Genomic DNA, 19518 nt, shown 5'->3' with positions numbered 1-19518 from the left:
GATAAGCAGCAGCTTCAAATACTTAATTCACCCTTGCTTAAATTTCCAAGAAAGGCCATGCATTATACCAGGCCATATGAATTATCAACTGTCAGAAACCTGCTGTTGGCAGGGTTTTTCTATTTTCTTTTGACCAGCATCAGATGAGTTGAAAAACTAAAGTCTTTTAAGCAGCTACCATGGACTAAGACTTGAGCACATCCATGAGCAAGATGATGTGGGGGACATGGGGGTAGGGAATCAGGTTCTTTCCCAAAACAGTTAGATTTTTTCCCTGATAAAAGCATGTGAGGCTGGGCTCTCTCCTCAGATGGAGAGAGGTCCCCCCTTTCTGATGAACAGTGCGATACTGCAGACACAAAACAGAAGGCAATGCAGGGAAAGAGCTGACCTACTTTCTTTCCTACTCATGATAACAGTAAATCACCAAAAAATGTGGATGCTTTTTTCTCCCCCAAGCAATAAAATAAATCCACTCTCAGGTTACTTTGCCTGAACTCAACTTTAACACTGCAAATATCGGAGTTAAAGTCACTTAACTGCTAAAAAGTCAGTACTTTAGAACAGAATTTCCCATTTCCAAAAATTAATTTGCTATTGGGTGAACTGAAAGATGGAGAAGACAACTCCTCTACAGGTTCCATCTGTCACCTCTCCTCTCCAGAGGGAGCAATAAGGTCTAGGAACCAGCTCCAGGCTGCAGGTGGAGCCACAGAAAAGCAGCCCCCAGCAGAGGGGCCAGGGCTGCCTGAAGGCAGCAGTGTGAGGGTGAGACCTGACAAACAAACCGGAAGAACCCAATACATGCTCCATACTGCGGACGGATGCTGACAGTAGCCTCAAATGAAGAAACATACACTTTAATATAATAACTTTTTGTCTACATGCTACAGCATGTTAAACACCATCTTAAACTGGTGAATTAACTAACGAGCCTAGTCAAGTTGATTAACGTGCCTAGGGTTTGTTTATCAAACAAGCCAGTGACCCTGGAAGGAAACACCTCAGGACTAGGACCCCCGGTGCCTGACATCACTGCCCACATCAGGCTGAAGAATAAGGAGAGGGCTCCACCCCTCCTGAGAGGGACAGCCATCAGCTACCTTAAAGGAGAGGTCCTTTGCGCATGAAACACATGGCCAGGGTAGGTGAGATGCAGCTCCCAGAAGTCTGGTTTACACTCCTCAAAGAATTTCAAAACTTTAAATTAGTTACCAATCCTTTAAAATTGAGAGTTGCCAAAAAAATCTGAATTGCTGACTTCTCTTTAAAAATAATGAAAGAATCTAGCAATAATGGGTTGGAGTGGACTCACAGTTACCTCATTTAGAAATGGCACATGCTACATAGTTTGTCATTACCATGCCTGCAAATGTCTACTGTATTTGCCATCACTGAACCTGCCCAGCCTTGTTTGTGAGCAAGGGTAGGAAGGGGCCTAGGAGAGAATCTGCGTGAATAATCACACCTAGAGAAACACCTTTTTATCTAGGACATATACCCAATTCCAAGCATGGTCTGGACACTGTCTTGAGGTCTGTTCTAGCAGGAGAAATGAAACTACAAAGGAGAGGGAAAAAAGGTGCTTTCTGAGGGCAACCTAAAACCTGGGCAACATGTCCCAGCCAAACATGACTTATGCACACCATCACTCTCATTAGGATCTACCAGACTCTCCATGTGATTTTTTTTTCCTAGGCTTTAAGATCATTTATATAAATACTCTTAGTAGGTGTGATCAGCGTATGTTAACCATCTGTTTCAGCCAATATGTGAAAGCATTGTCGCTTTTCAAGCATTTCAAAATCAAATGGAGAACCAAAGGCATTAAAAATAAAGCACTGGCACACCATCCTCGGGCTGACCGTGGTGGACGTTTTGAGGGCAGCCGATCCGCAGCCTGTGCGCCCCGCACCACCTCCTGTGGAAGCTTGAGCCGGCTGTGTGGCTTTCTTCCTTTGTCTCATAACCATGTCCACCAATGAGAATGCTAATTCACCAGCTGCCCGCCTTAACAGATTCAAGAACAAGGGGAAAGACAGTACAGAAATGAGGCGGCGCCGAACAGAAGTTAATGTGGAGCTCAGGAAAGCTAAGAAGGATGACCAGACGCTGAAAAGGGGAAATGTCAGCTCTTTTCCAGATGCTGCTGCTTCTCCACTGCAGGAAAACCGCAACAACCAGGGCACTGTAAATCGGTCTGTTGATGATACTGTCAAAGGCATAAATAGCAACAACTTGGAAAGCCAGCTCCAAGCTACTCAAGCTGCTAGGAAACTGCTTTCTAGGGAAAAATAGCCCCCCATAGACAGCATAATACAGGCTGGTTTGATTCCAAAATTTGTGTCCTTCTTGAGCAGAATGGATTGTACTCCCATTCAGTCTGAATCTGCTGGGGCCCTCACTAACATTGCTTCCGGGACATCAGAACAGACCAAGGCTGTGGTAGATGGGGGTGCTATCCCAGCATTCATTTCTCTGTTGGCATCTCCCCACGCTCACATCAGTGAACAAGCTGTATGGGCTCTAGGAAACATTGCAGGTGATAGCTCGGTTTTCCGAGACTTGGTTATCAAGTATGGTGCAGTTGACCCGCTGTTGGCACTTTTGGCGGTTCCTGATGTGTCATCTTTAGCATGTGGCTACTTACATAATCTTACCTGGACACTTTCAAATCTTTGTCGCAACAAGAATCGTGCACCCCGCTTAGACTCTGTTGAGCAAATTCTTCCTACTTTAGTTCATCTCCTGCATCACGATGATCCAGAAGTTTTAGCTGATACCTGCTGGGCTATTTCCTACCTTACCAATGGTCCAAATGAACGGATTGAAATGGTTGTGAAAACTGGGGTTGTACCCCAACTTGTGAAGCTTTTAGGAGCTACTGAATTGCCAATCGTGATTCCTGCGCAAAGAGCCATAGGGCATATTGTCACTGGGACAGATGAACAGACTCAGGTTGTAATAGATGCAGGAGCACTTGCCATCTTTCCCAGCCTGCTAACGAACTCCAAAACTAATATTCAGAAGGAAGCTACGTGGACAATGTCAAACATCAGGGCTGGCCGCCAGGACCAGATACAACAAGCTGTAAATCATGGATTAGTCCCATTCCTTGTTGGCGTTCTCTCTAAGGCAGACTTTAAGACACAAAAGGAAGCTATATGGGCTGTGACCAACTATACACGTGGCGGAACAGTTGAGCAGATGGTATACCTTGTTCATTGTGGCATAACAGAACCGTTGATGAACCTCCTAACTGCGAAAGACACCAAAATTACTCTAGTTATTCTGGATGCCATTTCAAATATCTTTCACGCTGCTGAGAAACTAGGTGAAACTGAGAAACTTAGTATAATGATTGAAGAATGTGGAGGTTTGGACAAAATTGAAGCTCTACAAAGCTATGAAAATGAGCCTGTGTGCAAAGCTTCATTAAACTTGATTGAGACGTATTTCTCTGTGGAGGAAGAGGAAGATCAAAATGTTGTGCCAGAAACTACCTCTGAAGGGTTTACATTCCAAGTTCAGGATGGCACTGCTGGGACTTTCAACTTTTAGATTGTACACCTGAGGCATAAAGTTGTTTGTTGTGTACTACGTTTGGTAGAAGTTTGTCTTACTGTTTCTCTACTAAGAACTCTTTTTACACGTGGTTTGTTATTGTAGCACTTTTTACAAAGAAACTATTCTTTTTTTTTAAAATTTTTTAAAAATTTATTATGTATTTATTTATTTATGGCTGTGTTGGTCTTCGTTTCTGTGCGAGGGCTTTCTCTTGTTGCGGCAAGTGGGGGCCACTCCTCATCGCGGTGCGCGGGCCTCTCATTATCGCGGCCTCTCTTGTTGCGGAGCACAGGCTCAGCAATTGTGGTTCACGGGCCCAGTTGCTCCGCGGCATGTGGGATCTTCCCAGACCAGGGCTTGAACCCGTGTCCCCTGCATTGGCAGGCAGATTCTCAACCACTGCGCCACCAGGGAAGCCCAAGAAACTATTCTTGAACAGTTCCAAACTGTACATACTGTATGAAGCTTCTCCTCTCAATGGGTTTCTTATTTCTATGTGCAATTTCGTATCTTGCAGTATCCTGTAAATAAAGATTAAATTCCACCCTTTTCTTTAAAAAATAAAAAAATAAAAAAGTGCTGATAGGGTAAAATGGCAAGCTTGAGAAAAGAATGCCAAATCTTTAAAATCTACTCTAAATTTATTTCATACAACTTGGTCATCCATGAACTTTCTGTAGGTGATTAAATTCATCGTGCTTATTATCTGTACAGCTACTGACCAGTAGCAGACTTCATGACTGGATTAACGCTGGGGAAATGCTGATTAGATAATGTGGATCCACACTGGCTCATCACACTCATACTCAGATGAAGCAGCTCTCACGGGCAAACTAACCCACATGGTTGAGAATGAGAATAAATGCCCTAGCTAACCTGTGTACCAGTTAGGATCCCAGGTTAATAACCAGGCTTTACTTATTTTGGTCACCTACCTTGAGTGTCAGGAATTATACGTATGAAAGAACCAAAGTATTAGTCACGGTATATTTTAAAGTTGGTTGCAGACATAACATAGAAATTTCATTCCTGCGACCTCTATTCTATTACTCCAGTTCCCTTGCTTTATTCCCCTTTATTTGTGGTCAATGCCATCTGACAGGACATTTAGAAAGAGTTTAATGTAAATCTTCAGAGTATGCCCATGACCACTCTCTACCTGGGAAACTCGAGAGGCAACCTCTTCCACCAGAACAGCACTGACACTGCTTAGAAATCCTTGTGAGGGGCAAGGAGTGTCAGGCACACAAACAGGATCAGTTCCCCTCACAGGAGGCAGGCAACTCATCTAACATTTAACAAAGCAACCATTTTTCTGTGTGCTTCAGAGTCTTTCTAGAGCCCCAGATGCTTAACCTAGCCTGATCACCAGTCTTCCAATATACCATTATAAATGGAGAAAAGTTCTTAAGCTTTTACTTCAGTAGCTGGCTGAGTTACATTATTAATATCTGTATCATAAGGCTACTTCAGGACATAGCTGAGTAAGGCTTCTAGCTCTTGAATCTCGTTCCCTCTAACAAGATCCAAATACTGGGCATCACAATGGAGTGTGGGTGGGTAGCAGTTATTCTTTCACGCTTGTGGGTAACCATCCTGATTCCAGGACTACCACATGTTGCAGATGGCCCTCCCTTAGGGAGGGTGTAGAATGGCCACTGCCTACCCTCCATTTGCCAGCAGTGGAGGACACTATACATTTTTTTTTTTGGCTTCATTGGGTCTTCACTGCTGCGTGTGGGCTTTTCTCTAGTTGCGGTGAGCGGGCGCTACTCTTCGTTGCGGTGCACGGGCTTCTCATTGTGGTGGCTTCTCTTGTTGTGGAGCACAGGCTCTAGGCGCACGGACTTCAGTAGTTGTGGCACGCAGGCTCAGTTGTGGCTCGCGGGCTCTAGAGTACAGGCTTAGTAGCTCCGCGGCATGTGGGATCTTCCTGGACCAGGGATCGAACCCGTGTCCCCTGAATTTGCAGGCAGATTCTTAACCACTGTGCCACCAGGGAAGTCCCGACACTATACATTTTTAATGAAGGGCAAGGAGACAGTAACACATGATGCCTTAAGGAAATACCACTTAAAGTCAAACATAAATTTCTCAAGCTGTATGGACTGTGGATCAGCATTCTGTCCTCAAGATTTCTATCTAAAATCCTAAAAACGAAACTAACAAAATAAACCTCATCCCCACTCTAATAACCCAAATCCAATTTGGTGAAACCTTAAACATTGCTGGTTGTACTTTACCTGAGGACAGAGGGCTTCTAGCTGGCTTGCAGACATTCGAACAAGCTTTACACCTTCTTCATTGTTTGAGATGGAACAGGCCAAGTTGGCAACCTAGAAGAAAAGATAAAAAAGACCTTTGAAGAGTTTTCTCTTTTAACTGCAAAGAAAAACAAATGTACACCTTCCCCATCCCTGACCTTTACAGAACAAATGACAAAAGCACCAAAGGTGTTTTACTTCTCACAGATTGATTACCTGCTTAGGAGGACAAATTTTTTAGCTCTGTGCTAAGGAAATTAAACTCATAACACAGGTCACACTGTAAGCTGGTGGCAGAACCCTGAAAGATCCTAGGGCTTGTAACTCACTGGCTTTACATGGGCTCTAATCTGCCTGAACAGTAACTTTAGAAAGAGGGTCTCCTGGTGTGAGACGTGAGAAAAACTAAGGAACCAAGGGCACCAAAGAATCATTGGTACCCTCAAATAAAAATGTACTTTGCAGCTGTTCTTGAAGGAAGGAAATCGAAATTCTAAGCTGCTGTTCTCATTTGACAGGTGAATGGACGCTTACTTTAAGCCAAGATGAGTTTTATTTGAACGCAAGGCTATTTTTCAAATTAAAAAAACAGCATTAACACATCAAGATGGACCCAAGGCCATCCTCATCAGAAATGGAAGAAGAAACAGAGATGATATCCCATAGTTAAGAGCAAAACTGTCTTTTAACTGGTTTCTCAAAAGCACTGACAGCTGGACTGTTTCCTGAATGACGCTATTTCATTTGAACTAAAATCTTTACCTTGCCATCCAGCTGCCTCAATGACACTACTCATGTAGCCAGAAACAATCCTTCCAAGTTGTATCATACTTCTGCTGAAGCTCTGGCTGTGCTGAGAATGTTGTTCTGTAGCGGCTGCTAGGGCTGTGATCACTTACCAATGTTTCTAAAGAAACAGGCTTGCCAATTCCGTTAGCAATACCGAGGACCAACTGAATACACAGTGCTGAGACATATCTTACCCCAGGTGCAAACTGAGTTATGAATGACAGAGGCATAGGCAGTTGAATATCAGAGGCACTTTCTGAGAATTTAAAATGCCAGAGTAAACAAGGGCAATGGCAATAACCTTTGATTTTCACTCCTCCACCCAAGTTAAGCACATAAAGGCACAAGAAAAATTATATACCATTACTGTTGTTCGCAGTGTTACAGTTAGGGATTATCAGCTTTCTGTAAGACTGCGAACTATCACAATCCTGCAATGCCTAATCACAAGGAGAAACAAAAGAACTAACATGCAACTTAAACATAAAAATGTACGGAAAAAGAAAATTAAGTCAGATCTTTAATGGGTAGGGGCCTTCAAAATCACACAAAAGAAGTAAGATTTATACTCCCTGAACGTTACAATTCCACTTTCCAGTGTCAACTGGACCTGAGCAAAGAGGCACTTCTACTCATGATGACAGTCTATAGAGATGATTGTTGATTTCTATTTGTTTCCTTTAAAAGTGCTACAAAATATGACCTAAGCTAAATTCTGTAGAACATAAAACTTTTACAAACATTATCCCTCAAATGTACATTTTATGGTGCTCTACTGAAGGAGTAAGCTTAAATTAGATGTGTTTATGAAGCCACAGCTTCTATTGCTTCACCGTCTTTTAACAAGGCATTTTGAAACCAAATATAAAATTTGAGGTTGATGACTGAATTAGCAATTTGGGACTAACAAAGATCCCTAGTCCCACCCCATGCCCACCATTTTCGGAGGCCAGTCAAATGTTAGATTCAGGAAGGTCTGTCACTGTTTCTGCCTTCCACTCTCTAGCCACTACTAGTACAATTTTATATTCTCCCAATTTTATGAATCTGTAAAACTCAGAAAAAAATAATTAAATTAAGAAGCAAAGGATTACAATAAGTATTATCTACTACAGATCAGACACACGAGATGGTGTGTGGCGAAAGGCTGAAATGGCTGACTTCTGTACACCATCTTTCCTGTTTCCTGATACAAATCCTAACAAGACTTAGGAAGACTTCTTCTTTATTTTAAAAACATTACTTTAATGTTCTATAAGAGTACACTGCCTGTTTCAGGAGGCCACCCCGCCTGCCCTGGGAGGAGGAAGCGGGCGCCTGTCACTGACAGTCTTCTCCAGATGAATGAGCTTCAATTCACCCTCCAGGGAAAGCGCCACTCACTTCTAACAATGACAAATGTGCAAATGCAACATCTCGACCACAGCTCTCTGAGAAGCTAACCTCATATACTAGTGCCAGGCTTGACTGCCGTGAAAGCTGGGAATGAGGGAAGGGGATTCCTAAATACCTCTTTGTGGGGCTCTAGAAATCTGGGATAGCAGCTAAGTAGACTGAAGAAGTTTCTAAAGTTTGAATCAAAAATACTCAGAGCAGCTAACTTCCAGAGAACCTAGCAGAGCTGAGACTTTGAAGAGTGATGAGCAACATCTCTAATTTGCTCTGGGAATAAATTTTTATATCTTTGCTACCACAGTAATTTGTGTATTAACAATTTAAACATCTTAGATTCCCGCTAATCTAAGAGGTGGGCTAAGATTGACACTATGACTACCAGCTTTGGAATCATGAGCCCTCTTTTGCACTACTTCTGCCTATCCCATTTAAGTTTGGACCCTGTAGAAGAACACAACATTTCAGAAAACTTTCAACTCCCTGATTTAAAAAAACCAAAAAACAGCCCTGGGCTTTAGCTGGTTTTAGGAGTAGCCCAGTAATAATCTGTGCTGTGCAGGGAAAAATTGTCACAGCCAGGCTGTGTCAAATCAACAAATATGACATCTGTACATGACAGGAAAGACAACTTTTCAGACATTTAGGAAAGCTCTAGAATTTCTTTACTTAAATAAAATGTATGAAACAAGGTTATAAGGGGGAAAAATATACCATTATGACAAATTTTCCTCTGTTATACATGTGTTGATGACTTTAAATAAATTTAAAATTTGTTTAAGTCAAACACTTTAAGTTGTTTCCCACTGCCCCTTACCCTGGAACCTTTGCAGGAAGACAAGAAGAGATTTGTTTTTGTTCTTGGTAATAAATTAATGACCTACTCTCATAGTAGCCTATACCTGTTGTGGAGGTGAAACAAGTGACAAGAATTGTGGAACAGGGAGCTTTTAAGTCTAAGTAGTGACACCACGACCTGAGTAGCATGCTGTAAAGTTGAAGCTCAAAATCTACATCACTTGCCATGTGATCTTGGGTCAAGCTACCACCTGAGTTTTCTTCTTTACAATGGTTAAGCTCTCTGTACTCTCAAAAAATCCAAATAATAAATCAACTTTTCCAAACTTGTCATATATGAAGAGAGAAGTCCCAAATGCACATCATATAAATTTCAGAACCACTCAAGAAATTTCTAACAATTACTTCCAAACCCACAGAAGAAATGATGATGGAACAGAGGTCAAGCTTCCAACTTTCCAATTTCCAGGGACGGGTGTTGGCTATCTTATTAGGAGGAACAAGATAGCTAACCAAAAAGTGAAGCACACATGGGTGATAGAAAACTTCCAAACTGGACTGTGATGATGACTGCATAGTTCTGTAAACTTAGTAAAAACCATTGAATTGTACACTTAAAATGGGTGAGTTTTATGGTATATAAATTATACCTCAATCATGCCGTTAAAAAAAAAATGTAGGGTGAGCAGGTGAGTAATTAAGGGAAATTAGCAGAGGCTAGAAATGAGAAAGCAGAAATTCAGAGAGGTAAGCAAGCACTGAAAACTGTTTATGAAGGGGAGTATGTGTGCCATTCTGTGGTCAGAACTTGGGTTTTTAATGGGTCTCATAAGGTAGATGCCTTAGATGAGAGAATCTGCACAGAGCTGGGACAGCCAAAACGCAACATCCTAAGTGAAAGAGTGAATTAAGAGAAAAGTCAACATGAAGAGCAAAACAGTAGGATACTTGCCAGTGTAAGCCCTAATCACTCCCTCAAGGAGGAGGAAAAAAAAAGGTCTCTCCTGTAAATTCTAACCAAAGGCTGGCCCTCCTCAGGGGTTTAGGTATAGAAATTATATTATTTATCTGGCCCCCGAAACTTTTAGGTTTAGGAGGTCATGTATTAGTAGTCTCCGTAAGCAACTGGCAGAAGTAAATATAAATGGAAATTTTCTCTGATGGAAGGTAATCTAAACCCAGGCCTCAAAGAATTCCCAAATACGAAATACCAGGAATGTGAACCCACAATAAAAAATACAGGAAGTACATAAGGAAATAAGGCATCTTGAGCAAAAGGAAGCAAAAGAACTGTGTAATCAGATCCATGACTTGCAGATACTTAAATGATCAAAAGTGGAGTATTAAGAAATATGTTTTTTTACATTAACAGAGATAACAGAAAGTATACAAAGTATAGAAAAGGAAAAACACACTCAAAAATAACTAGGCAGATTTGAGAAGAATCAAAATAGAACTTTAAGAGAAAAGTAATAATGTCTACCATTTCTAGAAATTTAAAATAATATCGACTAGACACTGCTGAAAAGAGAATTACTAACCTGGAAAGTCAAACTGAAGAAATTATTCAGGAAAACCAAGACATTTTCATGACATGGAAACCATAAAAGGAATTCAGAGACATGAAAGATAAATTGAGGTCTATTATTCAACTATGAGGATTTCAGAAGGGAAGATAGGGAGAATGCAAAAGAGGCAATACTGAAAGAGGTAACAGGTGAAAATTTTCAGCATGGATGAAACAACTTTCAGATCTGGGAAGATAAATTCTAAGCAGAGTAAATAAAAGTAAATCTACACCCTGAAACACTGAAGTGAAGCTTTAGAACAAAGGTGATTTTAAAAACAGCCACAAAGTAAATACAAATTATCTACAAAGAAAGCTCAGTGAGACTGACTGCTGATTTCTCAGCAGCAACAATGGAAGCCAGAGATAGGGTAACAATATTTTCAAATCTCTGAAGGGAGGAGTGGGGGGGGGAATCATCCTAGGACTATACATCCAATAAAATTATTTTTTCAAGAATTAAGCCAAAATAAAGACACTAAGACAAAACAAAGCCAAAACCAATCTCAGAGCATTTACTCCAGACAGATCTTTCCTGCCTCAACTAAAGGTGTTTAATAAAGATGCTTCAGGAAAAAAGGAAGCAATCCCAGAAGGAAGGTTTAATATGCAAGAAGAAATGGAAGCAATGAAAATATGGTATCAGGTAAATTTTATGTAAAAGTTGAAATAAGTGAATAAAGCAATACCAACAGTGTCTAACTCATGGGGCTAAAAATTAAGAGAACCAAAATACTGTACAACAATAATATCTAAGTTAGAGAATAACTAAAGTCAAGGCATTCTAAGATTCTCATATTGTTTCAGAAGGAGGAAAAGATACTACTTAACCTCAACCTCTGAATTAAACATGCATGCTTAAAATATCCAGAGTTGCTACAAATAAAATGGAGTGTATGATTTCCAAATGAGAAGGGGGGGTGGGGAATAGAAGGAAGTGGGAGGACTCAATCAATCCAAAAGAGGGAAGGAGAGTTAGAAATAGAGGAGGAGGGATGGAAGCAGTGGGTTAAGAAGGGGAAAGAGAGAACAAAAATGCAATGGTAAGAATGAATCCACATGTTATAATGATAATAAATGTGTGTGTACAAAACTCCCTAATTAACAGGAAAAAAAAAACCCTGCTAACCTGAATAACAATAACTAAACATATGCTCTTTACAGGATACATTTAAAACACAAAGAAACAGGAAGGTTGAACATTATTTTAAAAAAGAAGCTACACTGGGATGATCGGGAGGAAGCACTGGACTCACAGACTCACAGCCCTCAGTTCTCCTAATATTGTTACTGGGAGGCTGAAGGCCACATGCTGGGTTAGCTCCTCATCACAGCTCTTTGGAACTCAACTCAGCGTCAACTGAATGTTATGACCTTGCCATTTTAGAGGGAATTTACAAGAAAAAAAAAATCATGTGGACTCTGTCACTACATTTATTACTAAAATGTTGAGGACCCTATGTATTAAATCATTCACTGCCCCTTTTGTAAAAGTCCCAAGTAAGGAATTTTTTTAACATTTTACGATAGGCTTATTTCCCATGAAAAAATGGGCATACTTCTTCCATTCTAAAGACAAGAATACACAACTGATTGTGTGTCTTCCTTTCCTCCATGCTACCAGGAAGTGCAGTGCCACAACCAAACTCAAGCATGGCAATTATAGCTCGTAATTGTGTATTATTTCTCTCCTACATCCTGATTTTCGACATCTACCTTATTTTATCTTACATGTTTTTGTTCAAAATAAGCCATGCCAAATCTAATTTTAGGAAGAGGCAGGATATAAGTATCTCTAGTAACAGGATTAGAAATTGTGAATTTACTAAAACATCATAAACTATTTTAAACAGCTTGGCTATTTGATATTTTTAAAAAGGCTTTCATGTGTAGATAACCACCCAGGTGATATTGTCATCACTTCCATTTACATATTATACTGATCACTTTAAAAGTTCCCTATTTCTGTCTAGTCTCCTGAATAATCTGTCAATAAAGCTAGGAAGGGTGCCTGTCTAAACACTAGTCCATCAGCTCTACTGGTGAGGCAATAGGAGGGCCTACACTCTTTTCTGAAGCAGGGCCAGAGTTGGGCAGAGTGCTTCTTTAATTGTTCCTGCCAACACTCCAAGAGAAAAGAATCTCAATGCTCCTTGAGAACAAGATACATCCATTGCCTTCACCTGACCATCCCAAAATTTGACTAGGTGGTTAAGTTCAGCCAAAAAAGCTTGGTGTTAAGGTGTTAAAATAGTACAGGGAAGACACTTTGGTCTGACACAACCCCATGCATGGGAAATTACACACCCTTGAAAATGTGAGAAAACCAAGCTCAATATGCTCAGGAAATTCTTCTTGATTCCAAGGTCAGCATTCTTCCCTAAGAATACCCAACTGCTTTCATGCAAACACCCTACAGCCCTGGAAAGCTGAAGCTTCATTTGATGTGCCATTGGCAAGCACTTGAGCCTACAGTAGCGTGCAGAGGCCCTGAGAAAACATCCAAGATGTCACAGGCAGATCCTGTAAGGTCAGTGTTTAATTCAAATGCCCCTTACAGACGTCTCTTCAAGGTCACTTTACTGCGCATTATAAGCACAACACAGAATAAAAGTTATAATGCAGATCATTCAATTTGCAGTTAAAATACGCATTTCAAGCCAATAAAGCCACACCCTATGAAGTCCTGGATAATGGGAAATACTTGGTCCTGGGGTGCTTGGGGTGGGGGGGGGCGGGGGGGAAGGCATAGCAAGTAATGATAATCCAGCTCAAAATCATACCAGTTACATTTACTTTTTGGTTCTTAATTCACAAGGCAATGAACAAAATACTATCTTATTGTACAGTGTCTCGGGCTGAGGGGAAAGGGATACTAAATGATAGACAGTTTTTACAGGCAAGATTTCATGAATTGTATTTTTCCTATTTCACTTTCAATTCATGAAATTGAAAAAGGAACCAGAAGACAGCAAAATTAAAAAGGGAAAACTGATTGCTCTTTAGCTATTAAGCTGCTCACAGCAAAGGAGGTAGGCAAAGAATGAAGCAATTAAAAAGGACACATGGGTGTTGCATTATTGACAAAAAGGTTAATATTTCTGACAGAAAATAAATTTTTCACCTCAATACACTAAACTGACAAGCAACATAAAGAAATCATTAACTTGATATGGGAGAAAGAGTCAAGGATAAAAGGTGTTATTGTTACCTTGAAGCATGGCCATGCCCTTTCATAAACATGAAAGAAAAGCCCTCAGTGCTATATTCCAGAACAGAAGAAAATGGTGAACAGACGGGCCACCAGCTCATCAATACTGACCCTCAGCTCCTGCTCCCCTACTCACTGGCCTTGAGACGCACAACCTCTATGTACCCTTCACATAAGAAAAGGGGGTTCAATACCATGTGGGGAGGTAATAGATCCCACTGACAACTGTAGTGTGAGGCAGTCAGAGGTCCTAGTCAGACCCTGAGAAAATAAGAGCAGCCACACAGCAAACACTCTGTTATTTGCTTTCCCAAGTAAAATCACAGTCATTTAATAAGGATCCAACAGGCAGCAGGCACCACACAGCCTTCCAAACACTATGCCAACACAGAGGGGCTGGAGAAATTCACTTCTGCTCATAAAACCTCACGAGTCAGTATGTGGTTTTTATTCTTCAAGCTAATCTTGTATTTCCATAATGTGGTATACAGAGAAGGTACCATAAGATTCCCATTTCTCTGCGGATGCTACCCCTAATACTACTCAGAAACTATTAATACATTTGAAGCAACTTTATATGACAACCCAAATTAGAGCATAACCTTTTTACACTATTTTATTTGGCCGGGGTGGGCAGGGACAGAGATCAAGACAAAAATTAAGGAATTTGTAACTGGCTGAACGGCTAACTATATACAAAGAACTGTACAATCAACACAATGATTTCTAGTGGTAAGCTGAAAGAAAGGTTCTATCCTATGGGTTGTCTTAGACAGTATTTTATAAACATATTAGATAAAAGGAGAAAAGACATGCTTATTTTTTAAGAAAGAAAGAAATGATACAAGTTTGGAAGGGGCTGTCAATAATAAGAAGAGCAATGCCAGCAATAGTCCTGACAGGACAGAACACTAGACTGACTCTAAGAAGTTTATACTGGATGAGTGTCAAAACAGAGAGAGCCAAACAACCAACTGCACCCACACAGACCAGGATGGAGAAGATGGAATTGAGCAGCAGCACCTCTGGAAGCAAAATCCTGGAGCTGACTGACTGTGAGGTCACTGCCCAAAAGCCAATGGAAGCTTTGGCTGCTCTATCTCCATCCGCCCGCTCTTGCAGCAGGTGTTCAATAAGGACTGGCACTTAAGTGGCGAGCATTCAGAGAAGAGGCAAAATGAAGCGAGCCTCTCAAAGGCCTGAGGAAATCAGCTAGACTAGTGATGTCCAACAGGAATACAATGTGAGCCACATTAAGAGGTGAGATTAGAAAAAATAATATTTAATCTCAAGATAATATATTTCAACATGTAACCAATGAGAAAGATAATGAAATCTTTTACATTCTTTTTCCATGCCACATCTTTGAAATCAGGTGTCTATTTTCACCTATAGCTCCTCTCAATTCATTTGTGTGCAGCAGTAAAAAGATGGACAGGGAGTGTTCCAGAGAAGGAGACTGTGGCCCCCCGTTCCTAACAACCAGAGAATCCACCAGTGGAAGGTGCTGCCTCTGGAAGGAGGGAGTTTCCCACTACAGAATGAGTCTAAGAAAGGTAAGTGTCAATACACGGATATTAAACAGAAGCAGGTTTATACACCAGAGGGAGAATCAATGATTCTATGAGAAGAACCATTCACTTCGGAGAGAAGAGATGGACTCAATCAGAAAACTGGGCTCCTAACGGGTGAACCTCCAGGGAAAAGTAAAACCAAACAATGCAAGGAACACCAGATAAAACAAGTGGTAAATCACTGGGTAAATGGCCACAAACAGGATCTACATAAAGCTGTAGGAAACAAACCTGCCCTGTCTTACCTCTTCCATGTGGTGTTCATGGCTGGGTAGCAAGCTACCCGAAAACCATGCCCTCCACATTCCTGCAAGATGGGGAGGTGTTGTATAATAAAAAAATGTCTGATCTTTGCACTGTATTCCTGGGAGGAAACTTCTAAATCCTTGAGAGATTTCAGGAGTGACAGGAGTGTCTTTCTTATTCATCATTTATGCTAACGAGGTAACTCCAGGTGAACCCCTATATATGTTAGACTAATGAGATGACTGAGGATGGGGAGGCCACCATGCCAACCATGTGATTAGAGGATGGGGGCTTTCAGGAAAAACCAAGGTCCACGGAAGGAAGGGATTCTATCAGTCATACCTACGTAATGAAATCTCAGTAAAAACTCTGGATGCTGAAACTCAGTGGAGCTTCCTGGCTGAACCATCAATGTGCCAGGAGAGTGACAAACCCTGATCCACGGGGAGAGGACAGGAAACTCTGTCTTTGAGACCTTCCCACACTTTACCCTATGTGTCTCTTCATTTGGATGGACCTGATTTGTATCCTTTACAATAAAATGCAGTCATAAGGATAGCACTCTCCTGAATTCTATAAGTTGTCCTGTCAAATTACTGAACCTGAAGTGGGCCATGGAAACCCTCCAAATTTGTAGCTAGTTGATCAGAAGAGCAGGTGGACTGGGGACCCTCAAACTTGCAGCTGGCATTTGAAATGAGGGCAGTCTTGTGAAGAAGGGATGAGAGGTCATGGGAACCCTTGAATTTGTAGACAGTTGGGTCAGAAGTACAGGTGGGCTGGGGACTCCCCTAACTTGCAGTTGGCATCTATAGTGAGGGCAATCTTACTGGAAATTATGCCCTTTACCTGTGGAGTCTGTGCTAATTCCAGGTGGTTAGTGATAGAATTGTATTTCAATATTTTAGGAGGACAAACATATCTGGCAGAATTCTCAGTGGCTGCAGAATCTGAGCCCTTCCTTTCCTGCCAGAGGCCTATCACCACCAGCCCTTCCCATCTTTCACATAGCACCCTTACTCCCCCTAAACCCCAGGAAAAATGGCAAATGGCCCCTAAAACCGAAGTTGGCCTGCAGAAATTTACTCCACTTAAGAGGCGGAACTAATAAAAAGAAAGGAAGATGTCAGGAGATTAACAAAATAATCACAATAAAGTATTTTACCTTTGCTTAAAACAAGTCTCTCACTAATTCAGTGTTTCATTATAATACAAAAGTACTAGTGTGGGGAGGAGAAGGCTTGTCATTGAAGAATGAAGTTCTGCCTTGAATCAGGAATTTGAGGCTTCTATAACAAACAGTTTAAAAATTCATTTCCTTTCCATGCACACATGCAATTATATACCCTAGGATCTCTATTACCATAAATGTAATTTAAATGTTTGCAGAATGATACTACAAGGCCTTTGGTTATGCCTCAAGCAATGAAAAGCCATGTGTCATTTAATACACATATATTATGTGTGTGGGATGATGGGGGTGGAGAGGGGAGAGAGGTGAGAAAGGAGTCAGAAGTGAGTTGTGACAGGGACTATCAAAATCTAAACATTAAGGGGCCCTTGGTTAGTTCAGAATGAAATAAAAAGTATAAGCATGGACAAAGTTCCTGGAGCAAGGTCTCCAAACCCACCAGGTCCATCTAGTGCTTCTTACTGGGCATAGGCTGTCCACTACGCCAGTAGGCTTGAGTGGCACAGCCCTCATTGTGGGAGGAATGCAAGTTACTTAACCTCTCTAAGCCTGTTTCCTTACCTGAGAATGTGGAAAGTACATTGTATTTGCATATACATGGTACACAGCAGGTGCTCAACAAGTGTCAGTTCTGTTGGATGGAGAGGCTGAGGACTGTATGGCAGGTCCTTATAAAGAGCCCTCCAGCTGTAGAACAGAAAAGGGCTGCCCTGTGAGGTTCAGCCTGACATACTCTTTCAGATGCCCTTTCCCATGCCATTACTGCTACCTGTTACCCAAGGCCATGGGCTGTCAGTGTTCTTGCTTCCTGCCTCACAGGCACGCTTTCTAAGATGTAGGTTACTTACAGGAGGTTGGCTTCCTGAAGACAATCTTTGTGAAGACAATCTTTGTACATTTGGAGGTTACACCTCATGCAGTCATATGACTACTGTGAAAAGATTATGCTTAATGGAGACACAAAATGCAAGTCTTCTAACCAAATGCCAGAATCAGTGACTTGAATAGCAGACTGACCTACGTATTCTGCACATAATTAATTCAGATGACAGTAACGATTAATGTTCAAAGAAAACTAGATTTAAAATTAGTAACACATTTAATGTGATAACTGATGTTTTCCTTAGAATATTTTTATGGTACTAACCTGGCCTAATGTCACTATAAATCCAAATGTACAAGAAACACATTATACATAAAAGGCCCATTTTCTGTTCTTACATAATGACCAACTTACCAAATGGTCTACGGAATATCTCTTCCAAATATTAGATGTTTTACATTAGGGTTACAAAATTAAATAAGTTGGGTATATGCTTACAGTGTGTCAAATTTTTGAAATAAAGTAATAATGAAATCAATTAAACAGTAACATAATTTCAGTAATCAAAAGGTAGGAGGCAAGCCTAACTTATCTGGAAATTAAATAGCAACTCACTCTTTCTTCTTGTCGCCAAAAAAACCAACCACTAACATACAGATGTCTACTGTTCAAACATATCTAATTAGCAGCACATTAGGGCTCAGTTTCTTCAATTTTTTTTTTTTGGCTGTGCCATGTGACCTGGCTTGTGGGACCTTAGTTCCCCAACCAGGGATTGAACCTGCGCCCTCGGCAGTGAAAGCGCAGTCTTAACCACTGGACCACCTGGGAATTCCCAATTTCTACAATTTTAAAACAAGATGATGGAGCTAAGTCTGTGTCTCAGGCAAAGGGTTAAGCACTTGACATACATCATCTCTTTGAGATCTCAAAATAATCCCTAGATAGGCATGATTAGTATCTTCATTTTACAGTAAGAAATGGGAATTCAGAGGGGTTCAGTAATTTGCCAGGATGCAAGCCCAGGCAGTATGACTCCTAAGCTCCAGCTTCTAGCCACTACTTTCTACAGTGTCTTCTGAGTTTAAGCATGTCATGATCTATCTTTATTTGCATTAACACTAAGTGGAGATGTTAAGTTTCCAGGATAAAGACTACCTATATTTAATTATGTATATAATTAATGTAAACTGACCAAAATGGTAGTTTTGGATAGACGTTAATAATGAAAGACTTTCATCTTACACATATTGTACATTACATGAGCCCCTAAATTTTTCTGCTGATTAAATACTGTGGTTAAAAATCACCACAGTCCACCAAGTTACACATAATTAATAAAACTGCTAATACACTTACCTCAATTAATTTGTTGGCATGTTCACGGAAAACTTGGGCATATTCTTTAACTTCTTTCTCATTTCCATTCTTTGCAGCTTCAATCAATACTAAAAGTGGAACGTTGGTTTCCAGAAATGAATCTGAAACATGGTCCATGACAGCTTTGCGGAGCTAATAATTAAATTGTAAAAATTTGATTTTATTTCTACCAAGAAGCTAGATTGCTTTTTTCCTCTGGCACTTTTAAATCTAATGGAAGCTCATGACAGTTTGGCTGCACTTATATGAGGACCCCTCATGTAAGCCATGCAGTTATATAATCTGCAACACAGGAAACACAATTGTGGAGATAACAGCTTATACTACAGTTATAGCATTTCAGCAACAGAATCTCAGTTTTCAAAATAAAATCCTTTTTTTCTTGGGAATTACAAAACTAAAGCTTGTATCTTAAAGGAATAATAAAAAACTGAACAGAAAACAGCTCTAGATTCAATTGGCACATAGCCTTGAAATATATATATAATCAGCCTGATTGGCTAAATAAAACTGAGAAGGGAGAAAAAAAGCACTTTCTGGTTTATCTGAACAGGGTGAGTACACTATGAACCTTAAAATTGAAAGGTTATCTTTATAACCATTTGTGATACTACTTTACCAAAAGGAAGATGTATAGATACAGTCCATCTTTAATTCTGCTTTATATCAGACATGAACAATAAAATGTTTCTCCACTAAGTCAGGAGATTGTTTG

The 19518-nt window shown here is 40.5% G+C and overlaps 2 protein-coding genes across 2 annotated transcripts in view; one reads left to right on the top strand and one right to left on the bottom strand.

Annotated features, from left to right (window-relative positions):
* Positions 1-19518, bottom strand: part of CTNNA1 (catenin alpha 1) — a 185816-nt gene that overhangs the window by 28528 nt on the left and 137770 nt on the right. Inside the window, exons 9-10 of the mRNA XM_057540325.1 lie at positions 18783-18935; positions 5811-5903 (exon numbers count right to left, since the gene is read on the bottom strand). Of these exons, the coding sequence (XP_057396308.1) occupies positions 5811-5903; positions 18783-18935 (246 nt within the window). The remainder of the gene's footprint in view (positions 1-5810; positions 5904-18782; positions 18936-19518) is intronic.
* LOC103016853 (importin subunit alpha-1-like) lies at positions 1917-3617 on the top strand. Its single transcript, XM_057540326.1, is given in 1 exon segment — positions 1917-3617. A coding segment is annotated over 1 exon segment (1590 nt). The 5' UTR covers positions 1917-1971; the 3' UTR covers positions 3562-3617.

Source organism: Balaenoptera acutorostrata, chromosome 2, assembly GCF_949987535.1.
Source record: "Balaenoptera acutorostrata chromosome 2, mBalAcu1.1, whole genome shotgun sequence".
Taxonomy (NCBI): Eukaryota; Metazoa; Chordata; class Mammalia; order Artiodactyla; family Balaenopteridae; genus Balaenoptera; species Balaenoptera acutorostrata.
Note: the sequence above shows the minus strand (reverse complement) of the source record. Positions and strands in the feature narration are given on the sequence as shown.